We start from the raw sequence: 23,037 nt of genomic DNA, 5'->3' as shown, positions 1-23,037 counted from the left end.
AGACCACACGTATCACACAGGGCGGGATTAGATACACAGCTCAGCAGGCTGTATCACACAGGGCGGGATTAGATACTCAGCTCAGTATCACACATGCTTGGATTAGATACACGTCTCAGTCTCACACATGGCAGGATTAGATACACGTCTCAGTCTCACACATGGCAGGATTAGATACACGTCTCAGTCTCACACATGGCAGGATTAGATACACGTCTCAGTCTCACACAGGGTAGGATTAGATACACGTCTCAGTATCACACAGGGTAGGATTAGATACACGTCTCAGTATCACACAGGGCAGGATTAGATACACGTCTCAGTATCGCACAGGGCAGGATTAGATACACGTCTCAGTATCGCACAGGGTAGGATTAGATACATGTCTCAGTATCGCACAGGGTAGGATTAGATACACGTCTCAGTATCACACAGGGTAGGATTAGATACACGTCTCAGTATCGCACATGGCAGGATTAGATACACGTCTCAGTATCGCACACGGCAGGATTAGATACACGTCTCAGTATCGCACAGGGTAGGATTAGATACACGTCTCAGTATCGCACATGACAGGATTAGATACACGGCTCAGTATCGCACATGACAGGATTAGATACACGTCTCAGTATCGCACATGGCAGGATTAGATACACGTCTCAGTATCGCACATGGCAGGATTAGATACACGTCTCAGTATCGCACAAGGCAGGATTAGATACACGTCTCAGTATCGCACAGGGTAGGATACGATACACGGCTCAGTATCGCACATGCTGGGATTAGATACACGTCTCAGTATCGCACATGGCAGGATTAGATACACGTCTCAGTATCGCACATGGCAGGATTAGATACACGTCTCAGTATCACACATGGCAGGATTAGATACACGTCTCAGTATCACACAGGGTAGGATTAGATACACGTCTCAGTCTCACACATGGCAGGATTAGATACACGTCTCAGTCTCACGCATGGCAGGATTAGATACACGTCTCAGTCTCACACATGGCAGGATTAGATACACGTCTCAGTCTCACACAGGGTAGGATTAGATACACGTCTCAGTATCACACAGGGTAGGATTAGATACACGTCTCAGTATCACACAGGGCAGGATTAGATACACGTCTCAGTATCGCACAGGGCAGGATTAGATACACGTCTCAGTATCGCACAGGGTAGGATTAGATACACGTCTCAGTATCGCACAGGGTAGGATTAGATACACGTCTCAGTATCACACAGGGTAGGATTAGATACACGTCTCAGTATCGCACATGGCAGGATTAGATACACGTCTCAGTATCGCACATGGCAGGATTAGATACACGTCTCAGTATCACACATGGCAGGATTAGATACACGTCTCAGTATCGCACAGGGTAGGATTAGATACACGTCTCAGTATCGCACAGGGTAGGATTAGATACACGTCTCAGTATCGCACATGACAGGATTAGATACACGGCTCAGTATCGCACATGACAGGATTAGATACACGTCTCAGTATCGCACATGGCAGGATTAGATACACGTCTCAGTATCGCACATGGCAGGATTAGATACACGTCTCAGTATCGCACAAGGCAGGATTAGATACACGTCTCAGTATCGCACAGGGTAGGATTAGATACACGGCTCAGTATCGCACATGCTGGGATTAGATACACGTCTCAGTATCGCACATGGCAGGATTAGATACACGTCTCAGTATCGCACATGGCAGGATTAGATACACGTCTCAGTATCACACATGGCAGGATTAGATACACGTCTCAGTATCACACATGGCAGGATTAGATACACGTCTCAGTATCACACATGGCAGGATTAGATACACGTCTCAGTATCACACATGGCAGGATTAGATACACGTCTCAGTATCACACATGGCAGGATTAGATACACGTCTCAGTATCACACATGCCAGGATTAGATACGCACCTCTGGCTGCTGGTCCGGGGGCAGGTGTCGGGGGCTCAGTACCTCCTGGAGGTCCAGTTCGGGGGGGAAGGTCACGGTGCTGTTGATCTTCTCCCTCTTCTTCTTGCAGAGACGTCTGAGGTGAAAGGTCAGGGTTCGGGGCAGGGAGCGGAGGTTAGTGACCTGGGGAGGGGAGAGTCGGGTCCTACATGTTATAACAGGAGAGCTCAGGACCTCTGCTTGCTGTCAGTGATTACCTTACTCGCCCGCGTGTTGTTTCCGCACTTGGAGCAGAAATTCTCCTCTTCATCCAAATCCTGGCAGAGGAAATATCTGGAGAGCGCCCGCTCCTGGCAAACATGGAGACCAGGGGTCACAGAGGGGTCACAGGGGTCAGAGGGCGCGCCCTCAGGACGTCTCCCCCACTATCTGTCTGTCACTCACCAGGGACGACGTCTTGTGATATTTGTAGCGCGAAACTCTGAGTGGGAGGGACAAGAGGTCACGGTGGGCGGAGCTCTGGTGGCGGCACCTCTGGCACGTGACGTGTTCCTCCAGCGAGATGTTATACAGAGACCTCAGCTCCTCCTCCTGCATGGAGGGAAAGACACTGTTATCAGGCCCCCCCAGGCCAGAGCCCCCCCGATGCTAGAGCCCCTAGCCCGATGCCAGAGCCCCCAGCCCGATGCCAGAGCCCCCAGCCCGATGCCAGAGCCCCCAGCCCCATACTAGAGCCCCCAGCCCGATGCCAGAGCCCCAAGCCCGATGCCAGAGCCCCAAGCCCGATGCCAGAGCCCCCAGCCCGATGCCAGAGCCCCCAGCCCGATGCCAGAGCCCCGAGCCCGATGCCAGAGCCCCCAGCCCGATGCCAGAGCCCCAAGCCCGATGCCAGAGCCCCAAGCCCGATGCCAGAGCCCCAAGCCCGATGCCAGAGCCCCCAGCCCGATACCAGAGCCCCCAGCCCGATGCCAGAGCCCCCAGCCCGATGCCAGAGCCCCAAGCCCGATGCCAGAGCCCCAAGCCCGATGCCAGAGCCCCCAGCCCGATGCCAGAGCCCCCAGCCCGATGCCAGAGCCCCCAGCCCGATGCCAGAGCCCCCAGCCCGATGCCAGAGCCCCCCGATGCCAGAGCCCCCAGCACGATGCCAGAGCCCCAAGCCCGATGCCAGAGACCCCAGCCCGATGCCAGAGCCCCCAGCCCGATGCTAGAGCCCCCAGCCCGATGCTAGAGCCCCCAGCCCGATGCCAGAGACCCCAGCCTGATATTAGAGCCCCCAGCCCGATGCCAGAGCCCCCAGCCCGATGCCAGAGCCCCAAGCCCGATGCCAGAGCCCCAAGCCCGATGCCAGAGCCCCCAGCCCGATGCCAGAGCCCCCAGCCCGATGCCAGAGCCCCCAGCCCGATGCCAGAGCCCCCAGCCCGATGCCAGAGCCCCCCGATGCCAGAGCCCCCAGCACGATGCCAGAGCCCCAAGCCCGATGCCAGAGACCCCAGCCCGATGCCAGAGCCCCCAGCCCGATGCTAGAGCCCCCAGCCCGATGCTAGAGCCCCCAGCCCGATGCCAGAGACCCCAGCCTGATATTAGAGCCCCCAGCCCGATGCCAGAGACCCCAGCCCGATGCCAGAGACCCCAGCCTGATATTAGAGCCCCCAGCCCGATGCCAGAGCCCGATGCCAGAGCCCCCAGCCCGATGCTAGAGCCCCCAGCCCGATGCTAGAGCCCCCAGCCCGATGCCAGAGACCCCAGCCTGATATTAGAGCCCCCAGCCCGATGCCAGAGACCCCAGCCCGATGCCAGAGACCCCAGCCCGATGCCAGAGACCCCAGCCCGATGCTAGAGCCCCCAGCCCGATGCCAGAGCCCCGAGCCCGATGCCAGAGCCCCGAGCCCGATGCTAGAGCCTGCACCCCTAGACTGACACCATTACCAGGTCAGGATTTGGCACATCCCGGATGAGATGATCCCAGAAGGAGGAGAAGACTTCGACCACATCGATCCGAGCGACCACTGGGAATGACACAAGAGACACGTCCTGATCTGTACCCACTATGGTGTGCGGCTGCCCCCCTATACCCTTCCCGAAAACTCACACGTCACTTTCAGCATCTGGAGGCAGCGCAGGAGCCGGTATGGGGGTACAGCGTCCTCCTGACTGTCCTGCATCTCCTCAAACAGGGAAAGGAGCTCGTAAGGAAGTCTCTTCTCCGGGGGTACATCGTCACCGGGAACCCCAATACTGCAGGAAATACAGGGTCAGCATGTCCCTATCCTGTCCCCCCAAGTGTCAGCGTGTCCCTATCCTGTCCCCCCAAGTGTCAGCGTGTCCCTGTCCTGTCCCCCCCAAGTGTCAGCGTGTCCCTGTCCTGTCCCCCAAGTGTCAGCGTGTCCCTGTCCCCCCAAGTGTCAGCGTGTCCCTGTCCTGCCCCCCAAGTGTCAGCGTGTCCCTATCCTGTCCCCCCAAGTGTCAGCGTGTCCCTGTCCTGTCCCCCCAAGTGTCAGCGTGTCCCTGTCCTGTCCCCCCAAGTGTCAGCGTGTCCCTGTCCTGTCCCCCCAAGTGTCAGCGTGTCCCTGTCCTGTCCCCCAAGTGTCAGCGTGTCCCTGTCCTGTCCCCCCAAGTGTCAGCGTGTCCCTATCCTGTCCCCCCAAGTGTCAGCGTGTCCCTATCCTGTCCCCCCAAGTGTCAGCGTGTCCCTATCCTGTCCCCCCAAGTGTCAGCGTGTCCCTGTCCTGTCCCCCCAAGTGTCAGCGTGTCCCTATCCTGTCCCCCCAAGTGTCAGCGTGTTCCTGTCCTGTCCCCCAAGTGTCAGCGTGTCCCTGTCCTGTCCCCCCAAGTGTCAACGTGTCCCTGTCCTGTCCCCCCAAGTGTCAGCGTGTCCCTGTCCTGTCCCCCCAAGTGTCAGCGTGTCCCTGTCCTGTCCACCAAGTGTCAGCGTGTCCCTGTCCTGTCCCCCCAAGTGTCAGCGTGTCCCTGTCCTGTCCCCCAAGTGTCAGCGTGTCCCTGTCCTGTCCCCCCAAGTGTCAGCGTGTCCCTGTCCTGTCCGCCCAAGTGTCAGCGTGTCCCTATCCTGTCCCCCCAAGTGTCAGCGTGTCCCTGTCCTGTCCGCCCAAGTGTCAGCGTGTCCCTGTCCTGTCCGCCCAAGTGTCAGCGTGTCCCTATCCTGTCCCCCCAAGTGTCAGCGTGTCCCTGTCCTGTCCCCCCAAGTGTCAGCGTGTTCCTGTCCTGTCCCCCCAAGTGTCAGCGTGTCCCTGTCCTGTCCCCCCAAGTGTCAGCGTGTCCCTGTCCTGTACCCCCAAGTGTCAGCGTGTCCCTGTCCTGTCCCCCAAGTGTCAGCGTGTCCCTGTCCTGTCCCCCAAGTGTCAGCGTGTTCCTGTCCTGTCCCCCCAAGTGTCAGCGTGTCCCTGTCCTCTCCCCCAAGTGTCAGCGTGTCCCTGTCCTGTACCCCCAAGTGTCAGCGTGTCCCTGTCCTGTACCCCGAAGTGTCAGCGTGTCCCTGTCCTGTCCCCCAAGTGTCAGCGTGTCCCTGTCCTGTCCCCCCAAGTGTCAGCGTGTCCCTGTCGTGTCCCCCCAAGTGTCAGCGTGTCCCTGTCCTGTCCCCCAAGTGTCAGCGTGTCCCTGTCCTGTCCCCCAAGTGTCAGCGTGTCCCTGTCCTGTCCCCGCAAGTGTCAGCGTGTCCCTGTCCTGTCCCCCAAGTGTCAGCGTGTCCCTGTCCTGTCCCCCAAGTGTCAGCGTGTCCCTGTCCTGTCCCCCCAAGTGTCAGCGTGTCCCTGTCCTGTCCCCCAAGTGTCAGCGTGTCCCTGTCCTGTCCCCCCAAGTGTCAGCGTGTCCCCGTCCTGTCCCCCAAGTGTCAGCGTGTCCCTATCCTGTCCCCCCAAGTGTCAGCGTGTCCCTGTCCTGTCCCCCCAAGTGTCAGCGTGTCCCTATCCTGTCCCCCCAAGTGTCAGCGTGTCCCTATCCTGTCCCCCCAAGTGTCAGCGTGTCCCTGTCCTGTCCCCCCAAGTGTCAGCGTGTCCCTGTCCTGTCCCCCCAAGTGTCAGCGTGTCCCTGTCCTGTCCCCCCAAGTGTCAGCGTGTCCCTGTCCTGTCCCCCAAGTGTCAGCGTGTCCCTGTCCTGTCCCCCAAGTGTCAGCGTGTCCCTGTCCTGTCCCCCCAAGTGTCAGCGTGTCCCTGTCCTGTCCCCCCAAGTGTCAGCGTGTCCCTGTCCTATCCCCCCAAGTGTCAGCGTGTCCCTGTCCTGTCCCCCCAAGTGTCAGCGTGTCCCTGTCCTGTCCCCCAAGTGTCAGTGTGTCCCTGTCCTGTCCCCCCAAGTGTCAGCGTGTCCCAGTCCAGTTCCCCAAGTGTCAGCGTGTCCCTGTCCTATCCCCCAAGTGTCAGCGTGTCCCTGTCCTGTTCCCCCGAGTGTCAGCGTGTCCCTGTCCTGTCCCCCCCAAGTGTCAGCGTGTCCCTGTCCTGTCCCCCCAAGTGTCAGCGTGTCCCTGTCCTGTCCCCCCAAGTGTCAGCGTGTCCCTGTCCTGTCCCCCCAAGTGTCAGCGTGTCCCTGTCCTGTCCCCCCAAGTGTCAGCGTGTCCCTGTCCTGTCCCCCCAAGTGTCAGCGTGTCCCTGTCCTGTCCCCCCAAGTGTCAGCGTGTCCCTGTCCTGTCCCCCCAAGTGTCAGCGTGTCCCTGTCTTGTCCCCCCAAGTGTCAGCGTGTCCCTGTCCTGTCCCCCCAAGTGTCAGCGTGTCCTTGTCCTGTCCCCCCAAGTGTCAGCGTGTCCCTGTCCTGTCCCCCAAGTGTCAGCGTGTCCCTGTCCTGTCCCCCCAAGTGTCAGTGTGTCCCTGTCCTGTCCCCCAAGTGTCAGCGTGTCCCTGTCCTGTCCCCCCAAGTGTCAGCGTGTCCCTGTCCTGTCCCCCCAAGTGTCAGCGTGTCCCTGTCCTGTCCCCCAAGTGTCAGCGTGTCCCTGTCCTGCCCCCCCAAGTGTCAGCGTGTCCCTGTCCTGTCCCCCAAGTGTCAGCGTGTCCCTGTCCTGTCCCCCCCAAGTGTCAGCGTGTCCCTGTCCTGTCCCCCCCAAGTGTCAGCGTGTCCCTGTCCTGTCCCCCCAAGTGTCAGCGTGTCCCTGTCCCCCCAAGTGTCAGGGTGTCCCTGTCCTGTCCCCCCAAGTGTTAGCATGTCCCTGTCCCCCCAAGTGTCAGCGTGTCCCTGTCCCCCCAAGTGTCAGCGTGTCCCTGTCCCCCCAAGTGTCAGCGTGTCCCTGTCCTGTCCCCCCAAGTGTCAGCGTGTCCCTGTCCTGTCCCCCCCAAGTGTCAGCGTGTCCCTGTCCTGTCCCCCCCAAGTGTCAGCGTGTCCCTGTCCTGTCCCCCCCAAGTGTCAGCGTGTCCCTGTCCTGTCCCCCCCAAGTGTCAGCGTGTCCCTGTCCTGTCCCCCCCAAGTGTCAGCGTGTCCCTGTCCTGTCCCCCCCAAGTGTCAGCGTGTCCCTGTCCTGTCCCCCCCAAGTGTCAGCGTGTCCCTGTCCTGTCCCCCCCAAGTGTCAGCGTGTCCCTGTCCTGTCAACCGCAAGTGTCAACGTGACCCTGTCCTGTCCCCCCCAAGTGTCAGCGTGTCCCTGTCCTGTCCCCCCAAGTGTCAGCGTGTCCCTGTCCTGTCCCCCCAAGTGTCAGCGTGTCCCTGTCCTGTCCCCCAAGTGTCAGCTTGTCCCTGTCCTGTCCCCCCAAGTGTCAGCGTGTCCCTGTCCTGTCCCCCCAAGTGTCAGCGTGTCCCCGTCCTGTCCCCCCAAGTGTCAGCGTGTCCCTGTCCTGTCCCCCAAGTGTCAGCTTGTCCCTGTCCTGTCCCCCCAAGTGTCAGCGTGTCCCTGTCCTGTCCCCCCAAGTGTCAGCGTGTCCCTGTCCTGTCCCCCCAAGTGTCAGCGTGTCCCTGTCCTGTCCCCCCAAGTGTCAGCGTGTCCCTGTCCTGTCCCCCCCAGTGTCAGCGTGTCCTGTCCCCCCAAGTGTCAGCGTGTCCCTGTCCTGTCCCCCCAAGTGTCAGCGTGTCCCTGTCCTGTCCCCCCCAGTGTCAGCGTGTCCTGTCCCCCCAAGTGTCAGCGTGTCCCCGTCCTGTGCCCCAAGTGTCAGCGTGTCACTGTCCTGTCCCCCCAAGTGTCAGCGTGTCCCTGTCCTGTCCCCCCAAGTGTCAGCGTGTCCCTGTCCTGTCCCCCCCAGTGTCAGCGTGTCCTGTCCCCCAAGTGTCAGCATGTCCCTGTCCTGTGCCCCAAGTGTCAGCGTGTCCCTGTCCTGTCCCCCCAAGTGTCAGCGTGTCCCTGTCCTGTCCCCCAAGTGTCAGCGTGTCCCTATCCTGTCCCCCCAAGTGTCAGCGTGTCCCTGTCCTGTCCCCCCAAGTGTCAGCGTGTCCCTGTCCTGTACCCCAAGTGTCAGCGTGTCCTGTCCTGTCCCCCCAAGTGTCAGCGTGTCCCTGTCCTGTCCCCCAAGTGTCAGCGTGTCCCTGTCCTGTCCCCCCAAGTGTCAGCGTGTCCCTGTCCTGTCCCCCCAAGTGTCAGCGTGTCCCTGTCCTGTCCCCCCAAGTGTCAGCGTGTCCCTGTCCTGTCCCCCCAAGTGTCAGCGTGTCCCTGTCCTGTCCCCCCAAGTGTCAGCGTGTCCCTGTCCTGTCCCCCCAAGTGTCAGTGTGTCCCTGTCCTGTCCCCCCAAGTGTCAGTGTGTCCCTGTCCTGTCCCCCAAGTGTCAGCGTGTCCCTGTCCTGTCCCCCAAGTGTCAGCGTGTCCCTGTCCTGTCCCCCCCAAGTGTCAGCGTGTCCCTGTCCTGTCCCCCCAAGTGTCAGCGTGTCCCTGTCCTGTCCCCCCAAGTGTCAGCGTGTCCCTGTCCTGTCCCCCCAAGTGTCAGCGTGTCCCTGTCCAGTCCCCCAAGTGTCAGCGTGTCCCTGTCCTGTCCCCCCAAGTGTCAGCGTGTCCCTGTCCTGTCCCCCCAAGTGTCAGCGTGTCCCTGTCCTGTCCCCCCCAGTGTCAGCGTGTCCCTGTCCTGTCCCCCCCAAGTGTCAGCGTGTCCCTGTCCTGTCCCCCATAGTGTCAGCGTGTCCCTGTCCTGTCCCCCCAAGTGTCAGCGTGTCCCCGTCCTGTCCCCCAAGTGTCAGCGTGTCCCTGTCCTGTCCCCCAAGTGTCAGCGTGTACCTGTCCTGTCCCCCCAAGTGTCAGCGTGTCCCTGTCCTGTCCCCCCAAGTGTCAGCGTGTCCCTGTCCTGTCCCCCCAAGTGTCAGCGTGTCCCTGTCCTGTCCCCCCAAGTGTCAGCGTGTCACTGTCCTGTCCCCCCAAGTGTCAGCGTGTCCCTGTCCTGTCCCCCAAGTGTCAGCGTGTCCCTGTCCTGTCCCCCCCAAGTGTCAGCGTGTCCCTGTCCTGTCCCCCCCAAGTGTCAGCGTGTCCCTGTCCCCCCAAGTGTCAGCGTGTCCCTGTCCTGTCCCCCCAAGTGTTAGCGTGTCCCCGTCCTGTCCCCCCAAGTGTCAGCGTGTCCCTGTCCCCCCAAGTGTCAGCGTGTCCCTGTCCTGTCCCCCCAAGTGTCAGCGTGTCCCTGTCCCCCCAAGTGTCAGCGTGTCCCTGTCCTGTCCCCCCAAGTGTTAGCATGTCCCTGTCCCCCCAAGTGTCAGCGTGTCCCTGTCCTGTCCCCCCAAGTGTCAGCGTGTCCCTGTCCCCCCAAGTGTCAGCGTGTCCCTGTCCTGTCCCCCCAAGTGTTAGCATGTCCCTGTCCCCCCAAGTGTCAGCGTGTCCCTGTCCTGTCCCCCCAAGTGTCAGCGTGTCCCTGTCCTGTCCCCCAAGTGTCAGCGTGTCCCTGTCCTGTCCCCCCAAGTGTCAGCGTGTCCCTGTCCTGTCCCCTCAAGTGTCAGCGTGTCCCTGTCCTGTCCCCCCAAGTGTCAGCGTGTCCCTGTCCTGTCCCCCCAAGTGTCAGCGTGTCCCTGTCCTGTCCCCCAAGTGTCAGCGTGTCCCTGTCCTGTCCCCCCAAGTGTCAGCGTGTCCCTGTCCTGTCCCCTCAAGTGTCAGCGTGTCCCTGTCCTGTCCCCTCAAGTGTCAGCGTGTCCCTGTCCTGTCCCCCAAGTGTCAGCGTGTCCCTGTCCTGTCCCCCAAGTGTCAGCGTGTCCCTGTCCTGTCCCCCCCAAGTGTCAGCGTGTCCCTGTCCTGTCCCCCAAGTGTCAGCATGTCCCTGTCCTGTCCCCAAGTGTCAGCGTGTCCCTGTCCTGTCCCCCAAGTGTCAGCGTGTCCCTGTCCTGTCCCCCAAGTGTCAGCGTGTCCCTGTCCTGTCCCCCAAGTGTCAGCGTGTCCCTGTCCTGTCCCACCCAAGTGTCAGCGTGTCCCTGTCCTGTCCCCCAAGTGTCAGCGTGTCCCTGTCCTGTCCCACCCAAGTGTCAGCGTGTCCCTGTCCTGTCCCCCAAGTGTCAGCGTGTCCCTGTCCTGTCCCCCCAAGTGTCAGCGTGTCCCTGTCCTGCCCCCAAGTGTCAGCGTGTCCCTGTCCTGTCCCCCAAGTGTCAGCGTGTCCCTGTCCTGTCCCCCAAGTGTCAGCGTGTCCCTGTCCTGTCCCCCAAGTGTCAGCGTGTCCCTGTCCTGTCCCCCAAGTGTCAGCGTGTCCCTGTCCTGTCCCCCCAAGTGTCAGCGTGTCCCTGTCCTGTCCCGCCAAGTGTCAGCGTGTCCCTGTCCTGTCCCCCAAGTGTCAGCGTGTCCCTGTCCTGTCCCCCCAAGTTTCAGCGTGTCCCTGTCCTGTCCCCCAAGTGTCAGCGTGTCCCTGTCCTGTCCCCCAAGTGTCAGCGTGTCCCTGTCCTGTCCCCCAAGTTTCAGCGTGTCCCTGTCCTGTCCCCCCAAGTGTCAGCGTGTCCCTGTCCTGTCCCCCCAAGTGTCAGCGTGTCCCTGTCCTGTCCCCCCAAGTGTCAGCGTGTCCCTGTCCTGTCCCCCCAAGTGTCAGCGTGTCCCTGTCCTGTCCCCCCAAGTGTCAGCTCGTCCCTGTCCTGTCCCCCAAGTGTCAGCGTGTCCCTGTCCTGTCCCCCCAAGTGTCAGCGTGTCCCTGTCCTGTCCCCCCAAGTGTCAGCGTGTCCCTGTCCTGTCCCCCCAAGTGTCAGCGTGTCCCTGTCCTGTCCCCCCAAGTGTCAGCGTGTCCCTGTCCTGTCCCCCCAAGTGTCAGCTCGTCCCAGTCCTGTCCCCCAAGTGTCAGCGTGTCCCTGTCCTGTCCCCCCAAGTGTCAGCATGTCCCTGTCCTGTCCCCCAAGTGTCAGCGTGTCCCTGTCCTGTCCCCCCATGTGTCAGCGTGTCCCTGTCCTGTCCCCAAGTGTCAGCGTGTCCCTGTCCTGTCCCCCAAGTGTCAGCGTGTCCCTGTTCTGTCCCCCCAAGTGTCAGCGTGTCCCTGTCCTGTCCCACCCAAGTGTCAGCGTGTCCCTGTCCTGTCCCCCCAAGTGTCAGCGTGTCCCTGTCCTGTCCCCCCAAGTGTCAGCGTGTCCCTGTCCTGTCCCCCAAGTGTCGGCGTGTCCCTGTCCTGTCCCCCAAGTGTCGGCGTGTCCCTGTCCTGTCCCCCCAAGTGTCGGCGTGTCCCTGTCCTGTCCCCCAAGTGTCAGCGTGTCCCTGTCCTGTCCCCCAAGTGTCAGCGTGTCCCTGTCCTGTCCCCCAAGTGTCAGCGTGTCCCTGTCCTGTCCCCCAAGTGTCAGCGTGTCCCTGTCCTGTCCCCCAAGTGTCAGCGTGTCCCTGTCCTGTCCCCCAAGTGTCAGCGTGTCCCTGTCCTGTCCCCCAAGTGTCAGCGTGTCCCTGTCCTGTCCCCCAAGTGTCAGCGTGTCCCTGTCCTGTCCCCCCAAGTGTCAGCGTGTCCCTGTCCTGTCCCCCCAAGTGTCAGCGTGTCCCTGTCCCCCAAGTGTCAGCGTGTCCCTGTCCTGTCCCCCAAGTGTCAGCGTGTCCCTGTCCTGTCCCCCCCAAGTGTCAGCGTGTCCCTGTCCTGTCCCCCAAGTGTCAGCGTGTCCCTGTCCTGTCCCCAAGTGTCAGCGTGTCCCTGTCCTGTCCCCCAAGTGTCAGCGTGTCCCTGTCCTGTCCCACCCAAGTGTCAGCGTGTCCCTGTCCTGTCCCACCCAAGTGTCAGCGTGTCCCTGTCCTGTCCCCCCAAGTGTCAGCGTGTCCCTGTCCTGCCCCCAAGTGTCAGCGTGTCCCTGTCCTGTCCCCCAAGTGTCAGCGTGTCCCTGTCCTGTCCCCCAAGTGTCAGCGTGTCCCTGTCCTGTCCCTCAAGTGTCAGCGTGTCCCTGTCCTGTCCCCCAAGTGTCAGCGTGTCCCTGTCCTGTCCCTCAAGTGTCAGCGTGTCCCTGTCCTGTCCCCCAAGTGTCAGCGTGTCCCTGTCCTGTCCCCCAAGTGTCAGCGTGTCCCTGTCCTGTCCCCCAAGTGTCAGCGTGTCCCTGTCCTGTCCCCCAAGTGTCAGCGTGTCCCTGTCCTGTCCCCCCAAGTGTCAGCGCGTCCCTGTCCTGCCCCCAAGTGTCAGCGTGTCCCTGTCCTGTCCCCCCAAGTGTCAGCGTGTCCCTGTCCTGTCCCCCCCAAGTGTCAGCGTGTCCCTGTCCTGTCCCCCCAAGTGTCAGCGTGTCCCTGTCCCCCCCAAGTATCAGCGTGTCCCTGTCCTGTCCCCCCAAGTGTCAGCGTGTCCCTGTCCTGTACCCCAAGTGTCAGCGTGTCCCTGTCCTGTCCCCCCAAGTGTCAGCGTGTCCCTGTCCTGTCCCCCCCAAGTGTCAGCGTGTCCCTGTCCTGTCCCCCCCAAGTGTCAGCGTGTCCCTGTCCTGTCCCCCCCAAGTGTCAGCGTGTCCCTGTCCTGTCCCCCCCAAGTGTCAGCGTGTCCCTGTCCTGTCCCCCCCAAGTGTCAGCGTGTCCCTGTCCTGTCCCCCCCAAGTGTCAGCGTGTCCCTGTCCTGTCCCCCCCAAGTGTCAGCGTGTCCCTGTCCTGTCCCCCCCAAGTGTCAGCGTGTCCCTGTCCTGTCCCCCCAAGTATCAGCGTGTCCCTGTCCTGTCCCCCCAAGTGTCAGCGTGTCCCTGTCCTGTCCCCCCCAAGTGTCAGCGTGTCCCTGTCCTGTCCCCCCAAGTGTCAGCGTGTCCCTGTCCTGTCCCCCCCAAGTGTCAACGTGTCCCTATCCTTTCCCCCCAAGTGTCAGCGTGTCCCTGTCCTGTCCCCCCCAAGTGTCGGCGTGTCCCTGTCCTGTCCCCCCAAGTGTCAGCGTGTCACTGTCCTGTCCCCCCAAGTGTCAGCGTGTCCCTGTCCTGTCCCCCCAAGTGTCAGCGTGTCCCTGTCCTGTCCCCCCAAGTGTCAGCGTGTCCCTGTCCTGTCCCCCCCAAGTGTCAGCGTGTCCCTGTCCTGTCCCCCCCAAGTGTCAGCGTGTCCCTGTCCTGTCCCCCCAAGTGTCAGCGTGTCCCCGTCCTGTCCCCCCAAGTGTCAGCGTGTCCCTGTCCTGTCCCCCCAAGTGTCAGCGTGTCCCTGTCCTGTCCCCCCAAGTGTCAGTGTGTCCCTGTCCTGTCCCCCCCAAGTGTCGGCGTGTCCCTGTCCTGTCCCCCAAGTGTCAGCGTGTCCCTGTCCTGTCCCCCCAAGTGTCAGCGTGTCCCTGTCCTGTCCCCCCAAGTGTCAGCGTGTCACTGTCCTGTCCCCCCAAGTGTCAGCGTGTCCCTGTCCTGTCCCCCAAGTGTCAGCGTGTTCCTGTCCTGTCCCCCCCAAGTGTCAGCGTGTCCCTGTCCTGTCCCCCAAGTGTCAGCGTGTCCCTGTCCTGTCCCCCCCAAGTGTCAGCGTGTCCCTGTCCTGTCCCCCCCAAGTGTCAGCGTGTCCCTGTCCTGTCCCCCAAGTGTCAGCGTGTCCCTGTCCTGTCCCCCCAAGTGTCCGCGAGTCCCTATCCTGTCCCCCAAGTGTCAGCGTGTCCCTGTCCTGTCCCCCAAGTGTCAGCGTGTCCCTGTCCTGTCCCCCCAAGTGTCAGCGTGTCCCTGTCCTGTCCCCCCAAGTGTCAGCGTGTCCCTGTCCTGTCCCCCCAAGTGTCAGCGTGTCCCTGTCCTGTCCCCCAAGTGTCAGCGTGTCCCTGTCCTGTCCCTCAAGTGTCAGCGTGTCCCTGTCCTGTCCCCCAAGTGTCAGCGTGTCCCTGTCCTGTCCCCCAAGTGTCAGCGTGTCCCTGTCCTGTCCCCCAAGTGTCAGCGTGTCCCTGTCCTGTCCCCCCAAGTGTCAGCGTGTCCCTGTCCCCCAAGTGTCAGCGTGTCCCTGTCCCCCAAGTGTCAGCGTGTCCCTGTCCTGTCCCCCAAGTGTCAGCGTGTCCCTGTCCTGTCCCCCCCAAGTGTCAGCGTGTCCCTGTCCTGTCCCCCCCAAGTGTCAGCGTGTCCCTGTCCTGTCCCCCCAAGTGTCAGCGTGTCCCTGTCCTGTCCCCCCAAGTGTCAGCGTGTCCCTGTCCTGTCCCCCCCAAGTGTCAGCGTGTCCCTGTCCTGTCCCCCCAAGTGTCAGCGTGTCCCTGTCCTGTCCCCCCAAGTGTTAGCATGTCCCTGTCCCCCCAAGTGTCAGCGTGTCCCTGTCCTGTCCCCCAAGTGTCAGCGTGTCCCTGTCCTGTCCCCCCAAGTGTCAGCGTGTCCCTGTCCTGTCCCGCCAAGTGTCAGCGTGTCCCTGTCCTGTCCCCCAAGTTTCAGCGTGTCCCTGTCCTGTCCCCCCAAGTGTCAGCGTGTCCCTGTCCTGTCCCCCCAAGTGTCAGCGTGTCCCTGTCCTGTCCCCCAAGTGTCAGCGGGTCCCTGTCCTGTCCCCCCAAGTGTCAGCGTGTCCCTGTCCTGTCCCCCCAAGTGTCAGCTCGTCCCTGTCCTGTCCCCCAAGTGTCAGCGTGTCCCTGTCCTGTCCCCCAAGTTTCAGCGTGTCCCTGTCCTGTCCCCCCAAGTGTCAGCGTGTCCCTGTCCTGTCCCCCCAAGTGTCAGCGTGTCCCTGTCCTGTCCCCCCAAGTGTCAGCGTGTCCCTGTCCTGTCCCCCCAAGTGTCAGCATGTCCCTGTCCTGTCCCCCCCAAGTGTCAGCGTGTCCCTGTCCCCCAAGTATCAGCGTGTCCCTGTCCTGTCCCCCAAGTGTCACCGTGTCCCTGTCCTGTCCCCCCAAGTGTCAGCGTGTCCCTGTCCTGTCCCCCCAAGTGTCAGCGTGTCCCTGTCCTGTCCCCCCAAGTGTCAGCTCGTCCCAGTCCTGTCCCCCAAGTGTCAGCGTGTCCCTGTCCTGTCCCCCCAAGTGTCAGCGTGTCCCTGTCCTGTCCCCCAAGTGTCAGCGTGTCCCTGTCCTGTCCCCCCATGTGTCAGCGTGTCCCTGTCCTGTCCCCCAAGTGTCAGCGTGTCCCTGTCCTGTCCCCCAAGTGTCAGCGTGTCCCTGTCCTGTCCCCAAGTGTCAGCGTGTCCCTGTCCTGTCCCCAAGTGTCAGCGTGTCCCTGTCCTGTCCCCCCAAGTGTCAGCGTGTCCCTGTCCTGTCCCCCAAGTGTCAGCGTGTCCCTGTCCTGTCCCCCCAAGTGTCAGCGTGTCCCTGTCCTGTCCCCCAAGTGTCAACGTGTCCCTGTCCTGTCCCCCAAGTGTCAGCGTGTCCCTGTCCTGTCCCCCAAGTGTCAGCGTGTCCCTGTCCTGTCCCACCCAAGTGTCAGCGTGTCCCTGTCCTGTCCCCCCAAGTGTCAGCGTGTCCCTGTCCTGTCCCCCCAAGTGTCAGCGTGTCCCTGTCCTGTCCCCCCAAGTGTCAGCGTGTCCCTGTCCTGTCCCCCAAGTGTCGGCGTGTCCCTGTCCTGTCCCCCAAGTGTCGGCGTGTCCCTGTCCTGTCCCCCCAAGTGTCGGCGTGTCCCTGTCCTGTCCCCCGAGTGTCAGCGTGTCCCTGTCCTGTCCCCCAAGTGTCAGCGTGTCCCTGTCCTGTCCCCCAAGTGTCAGCGTGTCCCTGTCCTGTCCCCCAAGTGTCAGCGTGTCCCTGTCCTGTCCCCCCAAGTGTCAGCGTGTCCCTGTCCTGTCCCCTCAAGTGTCAGCGTGTCCCTGTCCTGTCCCCCCAAGTGTCAGCGTGTCCCTGTCCCCCAAGTGTCAGCGTGTCCCTGTCCTGTCCCCCAAGTGTCAGCGTGTCCCTGTCCTGTCCCCCCCAAGTGTCAGCGTGTCCCTGTCCTGTCCCCCCCAAGTGTCAGCGTGTCCCTGTCCTGTCCCCCAAGTGTCAGCGTGTCCCTGTCCTGTCCCCAAGTGTCAGCGTGTCCCTGTCCTGTCCCCCAAGTGTCAGCGTGTCCCTGTCCTGTCCCACCCAAGTGTCAGCGTGTCCCTGTCCTGTCCCACCCAAGTGTCAGCGTGTCCCTGTCCTGTCCCCCCAAGTGTCAGCGTGTCCCTGTCCTGCCCCCAAGTGTCAGCGTGTCCCTGTCCTGTCCCCCAAGTGTCAGCGTGTCCCTGTCCTGTCCCCCAAGTGTCAGCGTGTCCCTGTCCTGTCCCTCAAGTGTCAGCGTGTCCCTGTCCTGTCCCCCAAGTGTCAGCGTGTCCCTGTCCTGTCCCCCAAGTGTCAGCGTGTCCCTGTCCTGTCCCCCCAAGTGTCAGCGTGTCCCTGTCCTGTACCCCAAGTGTCAGCGTGTCCCTGTCCTGTCCCGCCAAGTGTCAGCGTGTCCCTGTCCTGTCCCCCAAGTGTCAGCGTGTCCCTGTCCTGTCCCCCCAAGTTTCAGCGTGTCCCTGTCCTGTCCCCCAAGTGTCAGCGTGTCCCTGTCCTGTCCCCCAAGTGTCAGCGTGTCCCTGTCCTGTCCCCCAAGTTTCAGCGTGTCCCTGTCCTGTCCCCCCAAGTGTCAGCGTGTCCCTGTCCTGTCCCCCCAAGTGTCAGCGTGTCCCTGTCCTGTCCCCCCAAGTGTCAGCGTGTCCCTGTCCTGTCCCCCCAAGTGTCAGCGTGTCCCTGTCCTGTCCCCCCAAGTGTCAGCTCGTCCCTGTCCTGTCCCCCAAGTGTCAGCGTGTCCCTGTCCTGTCCCCCCCAAGTGTCAGCGTGTCCCTGTCCTGTCCCCCCAAGTGTCAGCGTGTCCCTGTCCTGTCCCCCCAAGTGTCAGCGTGTCCCTGTCCTGTCCCTCCAAGTGTCAGCGTGTCCCTGTCCTGTCCCCCCAAGTGTCAGCGTGTCCCTGTCCTGTCCCCCCAAGTGTCAGCGTGTCCCTGTCCTGTCCCCCCAAGTGTCAGCTCGTCCCTGTCCTGTCCCCCCAAGTGTCAGCTCGTCCCTGTCCTGTCCCCCCAAGTGTCAGCTCGTCCCAGTCCTGTCCCCCAAGTGTCAGCGTGTCACTGTCCTGTCCCCCCATGTGTCAGCGTGTCCCTGTCCTGTCCCCAAGTGTCAGCGTGTCCCTGTCCTGTCCCCCCAAGTGTCAGCGTGTCCCTGTCCTGTCCCCCAAGTGTCAGCGTGTCCCTGTCCTGTCCCACCCAAGTGTCAGCGTGTCCCTGTCCTGTCCCACCCAAGTGTCAGCGTGTCCCTGTCCTGTCCCCCCAAGTGTCAGCGTGTCCCTGTCCTTTCCCCCAAGTGTCGGCGTGTCCCTGTCCTGTCCCCCAAGTGTCGGCGTGTCCCTGTCCTGTCCCCCCAAGTGTCGGCGTGTCCCTGTCCTGTCCCCCAAGTGTCAGCGTGTCCCTGTCCTGTCCCCCAAGTGTCAGCGTGTCCCTGTCCTGTCCCCCAAGTGTCAGCGTGTCCCTGTCCTGTCCCCCAAGTGTCAGCGTGTCCCTGTCCTGTCCCCCCAAGTGTCAGCGTGTCCCTGTCCTGTCCCCTCAAGTGTCAGCGTGTCCCTGTCCTGTCCCCCAAGTGTCAGCATGTCCCTGTCCTGTCCCCCAAGTGTCAGCGTGTCCCTGTCCTGTCCCCCAAGTGTCAGCGTGTCCCTGTCCTGTCCCCCAAGTGTCAGCGTGTCCCTGTCCTGTCCCCCCAAGTGTCAGCGTGTCCCTGTCCTGTCCCCCCAAGTGTCAGCGTGTCCCTGTCCCCCAAGTGTCAGCGTGTCCCTGTCCTGTCCCCCAAGTGTCAGCGTGTCCCTGTCCTGTCCCCCCCAAGTGTCAGCGTGTCCCTGTCCTGTCCCCCAAGTGTCAGCGTGTCCCTGTCCTGTCCCCAAGTGTCAGCGTGTCCCTGTCCTGTCCCCCAAGTGTCAGCATGTCCCTGTCCTGTCCCACCCAAGTGTCAGCGTGTCCCTGTCCTGTCCCACCCAAGTGTCAGCGTGTCCCTGTCCTGTCCCCCCAAGTGTCAGCGTGTCCCTGTCCTGCCCCCAAGTGTCAGCGTGTCCCTGTCCTGTCCCCCAAGTGTCAGCGTGTCCCTGTCCTGTCCCCCAAGTGTCAGCGTGTCCCTGTCCTGTCCCCCAAGTGTCAGCGTGTCCCTGTCCTGTCCCCCCAAGTGTCAGCGCGTCCCTGTCCTGCCCCCAAGTGTCAGCGTGTCCCTGTCCTGTCCCCCCAAGTGTCAACTTGTCCCTGTCCTGTCCCCCCCAAGTGTCAGCGTGTCCCTGTCCTGTCCCCCCAAGTGTCAGCGTGTCCCTGTCCCCCCCAAGTATCAGCGTGTCCCTGTCCTGTCCCCCCAAGTGTCAGCGTGTCCCTGTCCTGTCCCCCCAAGTGTCAGCGTGTCCCTGTCCTGTCCCCCAAGTGTCAGCGTGTCCCTGTCCTGTCCCCCCAAGTGTCAGCGCGTCCCTGTCCTGCCCCCAAGTGTCAGCGTGTCCCTGTCCTGTCCCCCCAAGTGTCAACTTGTCCCTGTCCTGTCCCCCCCAAGTGTCAGCGTGTCCCTGTCCTGTCCCCCCAAGTGTCAGCGTGTCCCTGTCCCCCCCAAGTATCAGCGTGTCCCTGTCCTGTCCCCCCAAGTGTCAGCGTGTTCCTGTCCTGTCCCCCAAGTGTCAGCGTGTCCCTGTCCTGTCCCCCAAGTGTCAGCGTGTCCCTGTCCTGTCCCCCAAGTGTCAGCGTGTCCCTGTCCTGTCCCCCCCAAGTGTCAGCGTGTCCCCGTCCTGTCCCCCAAGTGTCAGCGTGTCCCTGTCCTGTCCCCCCCAAGTGTCAGCGTGTCCCTGTCCTATCCCCCAAGTGTCAGCGTGTCCCTGTCCTGTCCCCCCAAGTGTCAGCGTGTCCCTGTCCTGTCCCCCCAAGTGTCAGCGTGTCCCTGTCCTGACCCCCCAAGTGTCAGCGTGTCCCTGTCCTGTACCCCAAGTGTCAGCGTGTCCCTGTCCTGTCCCCCAAGTGTCAGCGTGTCCCTGTCCTGTCCCCCCCAAGTGTCAGCGTGTCCCTGTCCTGTCCCCCCCAAGTGTCAGCGTGTCCCTGTCCTGTCCCCCCCAAGTGTCAGCGTGTCCCTGTCCTGTCCCCCCCAAGTGTCAGCGTGTCCCTGTCCTGTCCCCCCCAAGTGTCAGCGTGTCCCTGTCCTGTCCCCCCCAAGTGTCAGCGTGTCCCTGTCCTGTCCCCCCAAGTATCAGCGTGTCCCTATCCTTTCCCCCCAAGTGTCAGCGTGTCCCTGTCCTGTCCCCCCCAAGTGTCAGCGTGTCCCTGTCCTTTCCCCCCAAGTATCAGCGTGTCCCTATCCTTTCCCCCCAAGTGTCAGCGTGTCCCTGTCCTGTCCCCCCAAGTGTCAGCGTGTCCCCGTCCTGTCCCCCCAAGTGTCAGCGTGTCACTGTCCTGTCCCCCCAAGTGTCAGCGTGTCCCTGTCCTGTCCCCCCAAGTGTCAGCGTGTCCCTGTCCTGTCCCCCCAAGTGTCAGCGTGTCCCTGTCCTGTCCCCCCCAAGTGTCAGCGTGTCCCTGTCCTGTCCCCCCAAGTGTCAGCGTGTCCCCGTCCTGTCCCCCCAAGTGTCAGCGTGTCACTGTCCTGTCCCCCCAAGTGTCAGCGTGTCCCTGTCCTGTCCCCCAAGTGTCAGCGTGTCCCTGTCCTGTCCCCCAAGTGTCAGCGTGTCCCTGTCCTGTCCCCCCAAGTGTCCGCGAGTCCCTATCCTGTCCCCCAAGTGTCAGCGTGTCCCTGTCCTGTCCCCCAAGTGTCAGCGTGTCCCTGTCCTGTCCCCCCAAGTGTCAGCGTGTCCCTGTCCTGTCCCCCCAAGTGTCAGCGTGTCCCTGTCCTGTCCCCCCAAGTGTCAGCGTGTCCCTGTCCTGTCCCCCAAGTGTCAGCGTGTTCCTGTCCTGTCCCCCCAAGTGTCAGCGTGTCCCTGTCCTGTCCCCCAAGTGTCAGCGTGTCCCTGTCCTGTCCCCCAAGTGTCAGCGTGTCCCTGTCCTGTCCCCCCAAGTGTCAGCGTGTCCCTGTCCTGTCCCCCCAAGTGTCAGCGTGTCCCTGTCCTGTCCCCCCAAGTGTCAGCGTGTCCCTGTCCTGTCCCGCCAAGTGTCAGCGTGTCCCTGTCCTGTCCCCCAAGTGTCAGCGTGTCCCTGCCCTGTCCCCCCCAAGTGTCAGCGTGTCCCTGTCCTACCCCCCAAGTGTCAGCGTGTCCCTGTCCTGTCCCAAGTTTCAGCGTGTCCCTGTCCTGTCCCCCAAGTGTCAGCGTGTCCCTGTCCTGTCCCCCAAGTGTCAGCGTGTCCCTGTCCTGTCCCCCAAGTTTCAGCGTGTCCCTGTCCTGTCCCCCCAAGTGTCAGCGTGTCCCTGTCCTGTCCCCCCAAGTGTCAGCGTGTCCCTGTCCTGTCCCCCCAAGTGTCAGCGTGTCCCTGTCCTGTCCCCCCAAGTGTCAGCGTGTCCCTGTCCTGTCCCCCCAAGTGTCAGCTCGTCCCTGTCCTGTCCCCCAAGTGTCAGCGTGTCCCTGTCCCCCAAGTGTCAGCGTGTCCCTGTCCTGTCCCCCCAAGTGTCAGCGTGTCCCTGTCCTGTCCCACCCAAGTGTCAGCGTGTCCCTGTCCTGTCCCCCCAAGTGTCAGCGTGTCCCTGTCCTGTCCCCCAAGTGTCAACGTGTCCCTGTCCTGTCCCCCAAGTGTCAGCGTGTCCCTGTCCTGTCCCCCAAGTGTCAGCGTGTCCCTGTCCTGTCCCCCAAGTGTCAGCGTGTCCCTGTCCTGTCCCACCCAAGTGTCAGCGTGTCCCTGTCCTGTCCCCCCAAGTGTCAGCGTGTCCCTGTCCTGTCCCCCCAAGTGTCAGCCTGTCCCTGTCCTGTCCCCCAAGTGTCAGCGTGTCCCTGTCCTGTCCCCCAAGTGTCGGCGTGTCCCTGTCCTGTCCCCCAAGTGTCGGCGTGTCCCTGTCCTGTCCCCCCAAGTGTCGGCGTGTCCCTGTCCTGTCCCCCAAGTGTCAGCGTGTCCCTGTCCTGTCCCCCAAGTGTCAGCGTGTCCCTGTCCTGTCCCCCAAGTGTCAGCGTGTCCCTGTCCTGTCCCCCCAAGTGTCAGCGTGTCCCTGTCCTGTCCCCTCAAGTGTCAGCGTGTCCCTGTCCTTTCCCCCAAGTGTCAGCGTGTCCCTGTCCTGTCCCCCAAGTGTCAGCGTGTCCCTGTCCTGTCCCCCCAAGTGTCAGCGTGTCCCTGTCCTGTCCCCCCAAGTGTCAGCGTGTCCCTGTCCTATCCCCCCAAGTGTCAGCGTGTCCCTGTCCCCCAAGTGTCAGCGTGTCCCTATCCTGTCCCCCAAGTGTCAGCGTGTCCCTGTCCTGTCCCCCCCAAGTGTCAGTGTGTCCCTGTCCTGTCCCCCAAGTGTCAGCGTGTCCCTGTCCTGTCCCCCCCAAGTGTCAGCGTGTCCCTGTCCTGTCCCCCCCAAGTGTCAGCGTGTCCCTGTCCTGTCCCCCAAGTGTCAGCGTGTCCCTGTCCTGTCCCCCAAGTGTCAGCGTGTCCCTGTCCTGTCCCCCCAAGTGTCAGCGTGTCCCCGTCCTGTCCCCCAAGTGTCAGCGTGTCCCTGTCCTGTCCCCCCAAGTGTCAACTTGTCCCTGTCCTGTCCCCCCCAAGTGTCAGCGTGTCCCTGTCCTGTCCCCCCAAGTGTCAGCGTGTCCCTGTCCTGTCCCCCCAAGTGTCAACTTGTCCCTGTCCTGTCCCCCCCAAGTGTCAGCGTGTCCCTGTCCTGTCCCCCCAAGTGTCAGCGTGTCCCTGTCCTGTCCCCCAAGTGTCAGCGTGTCCCTGTCCTGTCCCCCAAGTGTCAGCGTGTCCCTGTCCTGTCCCCCCCAAGTGTCAGCGTGTCCCTGTCCTGTCCCCCCCAAGTGTCAGCGTGTCCCTGTCCTGTCCCCCCAAGTGTCAGCGTGTCCCTGTCCTGTCCCCCCAAGTGTTAGCATGTCCCTGTCCCCCCAAGTGTCAGCGTGTCCCTGTCCTGTCCCCCCAAGTGTCAGCGTGTCCCTGTCCCCCCAAGTGTCAGCGTGTCCCTGTCCTGTCCCCCCAAGTGTCAGCGTGTCCCTGTCCTGTCCCCCCAAGTGTCAGCGTGTCCCTGTCCTGTCCCCTCAAGTGTCAGCGTGTCCCTGTCCTGTCCCCCCCAAGTGTCAGCGTGTCCCTGTCCTGTCCCCCCAAGTGTCAGCGTGTCACTGTCCTGTCCCCCAAGTGTCGGCGTGTCCCTGTCCTGTCCCCCCAAGTGTCAGCGTGTCCCTGTCCTGTCCCCCCAAGTGTCAGCGTGTCCCTGTCCTGTCCCCCCAAGTGTCAGCGTGTCCCTGTCCTGTCCCCCCAAGTGTCAGCGTGTCCCTGTCCTGTCCCCCCAAGTGTCAGCGTGTCCCTGTCCTGTCCCCCCAAGTGTCAGCGTGTCCCTGTCCCGTCCCCCCAAGTGTCAGCGTGTCCCTGTCCTGTCCCCCCAAGTGTCAGCGTGTCACTGTCCTGTCCCCCCAAGTGTCAGCGTGTCCCTGTACTGTCCCCCAAGTGTCAGCGTGTCCCTGTCCTGTCCCCCAAGTGTCAGCGTGTCCCTGTCCTGTCCCCCCAAGTGTCCGCGAGTCCCTATCCTGTCCCCCAAGTGTCAGCGTGTCCCTGTCCTGTCCCCCAAGTGTCAGCGTGTCCCTGTCCTGTCCCCCCAAGTGTCAGCGTGTCCCTGTCCTGTCCCCCCAAGTGTCAGCGTGTCCCTGTCCTGTCCCCCCAAGTGTCAGCGTGTCCCTGTCCTGTCCCGCCAGGTGTCAGCGTGTCCCTGTCCTGTCCCCCAAGTGTCAGCGTGTCCCTGTCCTGTCCCCCCAAGTTTCAGCGTGTCCCTGTCCTGTCCCCCAAGTGTCAGCGTGTCCCTGTCCTGTCCCCCAAGTGTCAGCGTGTCCCTGTCCTGTCCCCCAAGTTTCAGCGTGTCCCTGTCCTGTCCCCCCAAGTGTCAGCGTGTCCCTGTCCTGTCCCCCCAAGTGTCAGCGTGTCCCTGTCCTGTCCCCCCA

The 23,037-nt window shown here is 62.5% G+C and overlaps 1 protein-coding gene across 2 annotated transcripts in view; it reads right to left on the bottom strand.

Moving 5' to 3' along the window:
- The window catches only part of USP18 (ubiquitin specific peptidase 18), a 39,741-nt gene that overhangs the window by 2,963 nt on the left and 13,741 nt on the right, over positions 1 to 23,037 (bottom strand). For both annotated transcript variants that reach the window (XM_072144875.1, XM_072144874.1), the window contains exons 3-7: positions 4,019 to 4,164; positions 3,856 to 3,935; positions 2,374 to 2,520; positions 2,187 to 2,279; positions 1,951 to 2,112 (exon numbers count right to left, since the gene is read on the bottom strand). In XM_072144875.1, coding sequence (XP_072000976.1) covers positions 1,951 to 2,112; positions 2,187 to 2,279; positions 2,374 to 2,520; positions 3,856 to 3,935; positions 4,019 to 4,164 — 628 coding nt within the window. The remainder of the gene's footprint in view (positions 1 to 1,950; positions 2,113 to 2,186; positions 2,280 to 2,373; positions 2,521 to 3,855; positions 3,936 to 4,018; positions 4,165 to 23,037) is intronic.

Source organism: Engystomops pustulosus, chromosome 4, assembly GCF_040894005.1.
Source record: "Engystomops pustulosus chromosome 4, aEngPut4.maternal, whole genome shotgun sequence".
NCBI classification, from domain to species: domain Eukaryota; kingdom Metazoa; phylum Chordata; class Amphibia; order Anura; family Leptodactylidae; genus Engystomops; species Engystomops pustulosus.
This window is presented reverse-complemented; position numbering and strand designations above follow the sequence as displayed.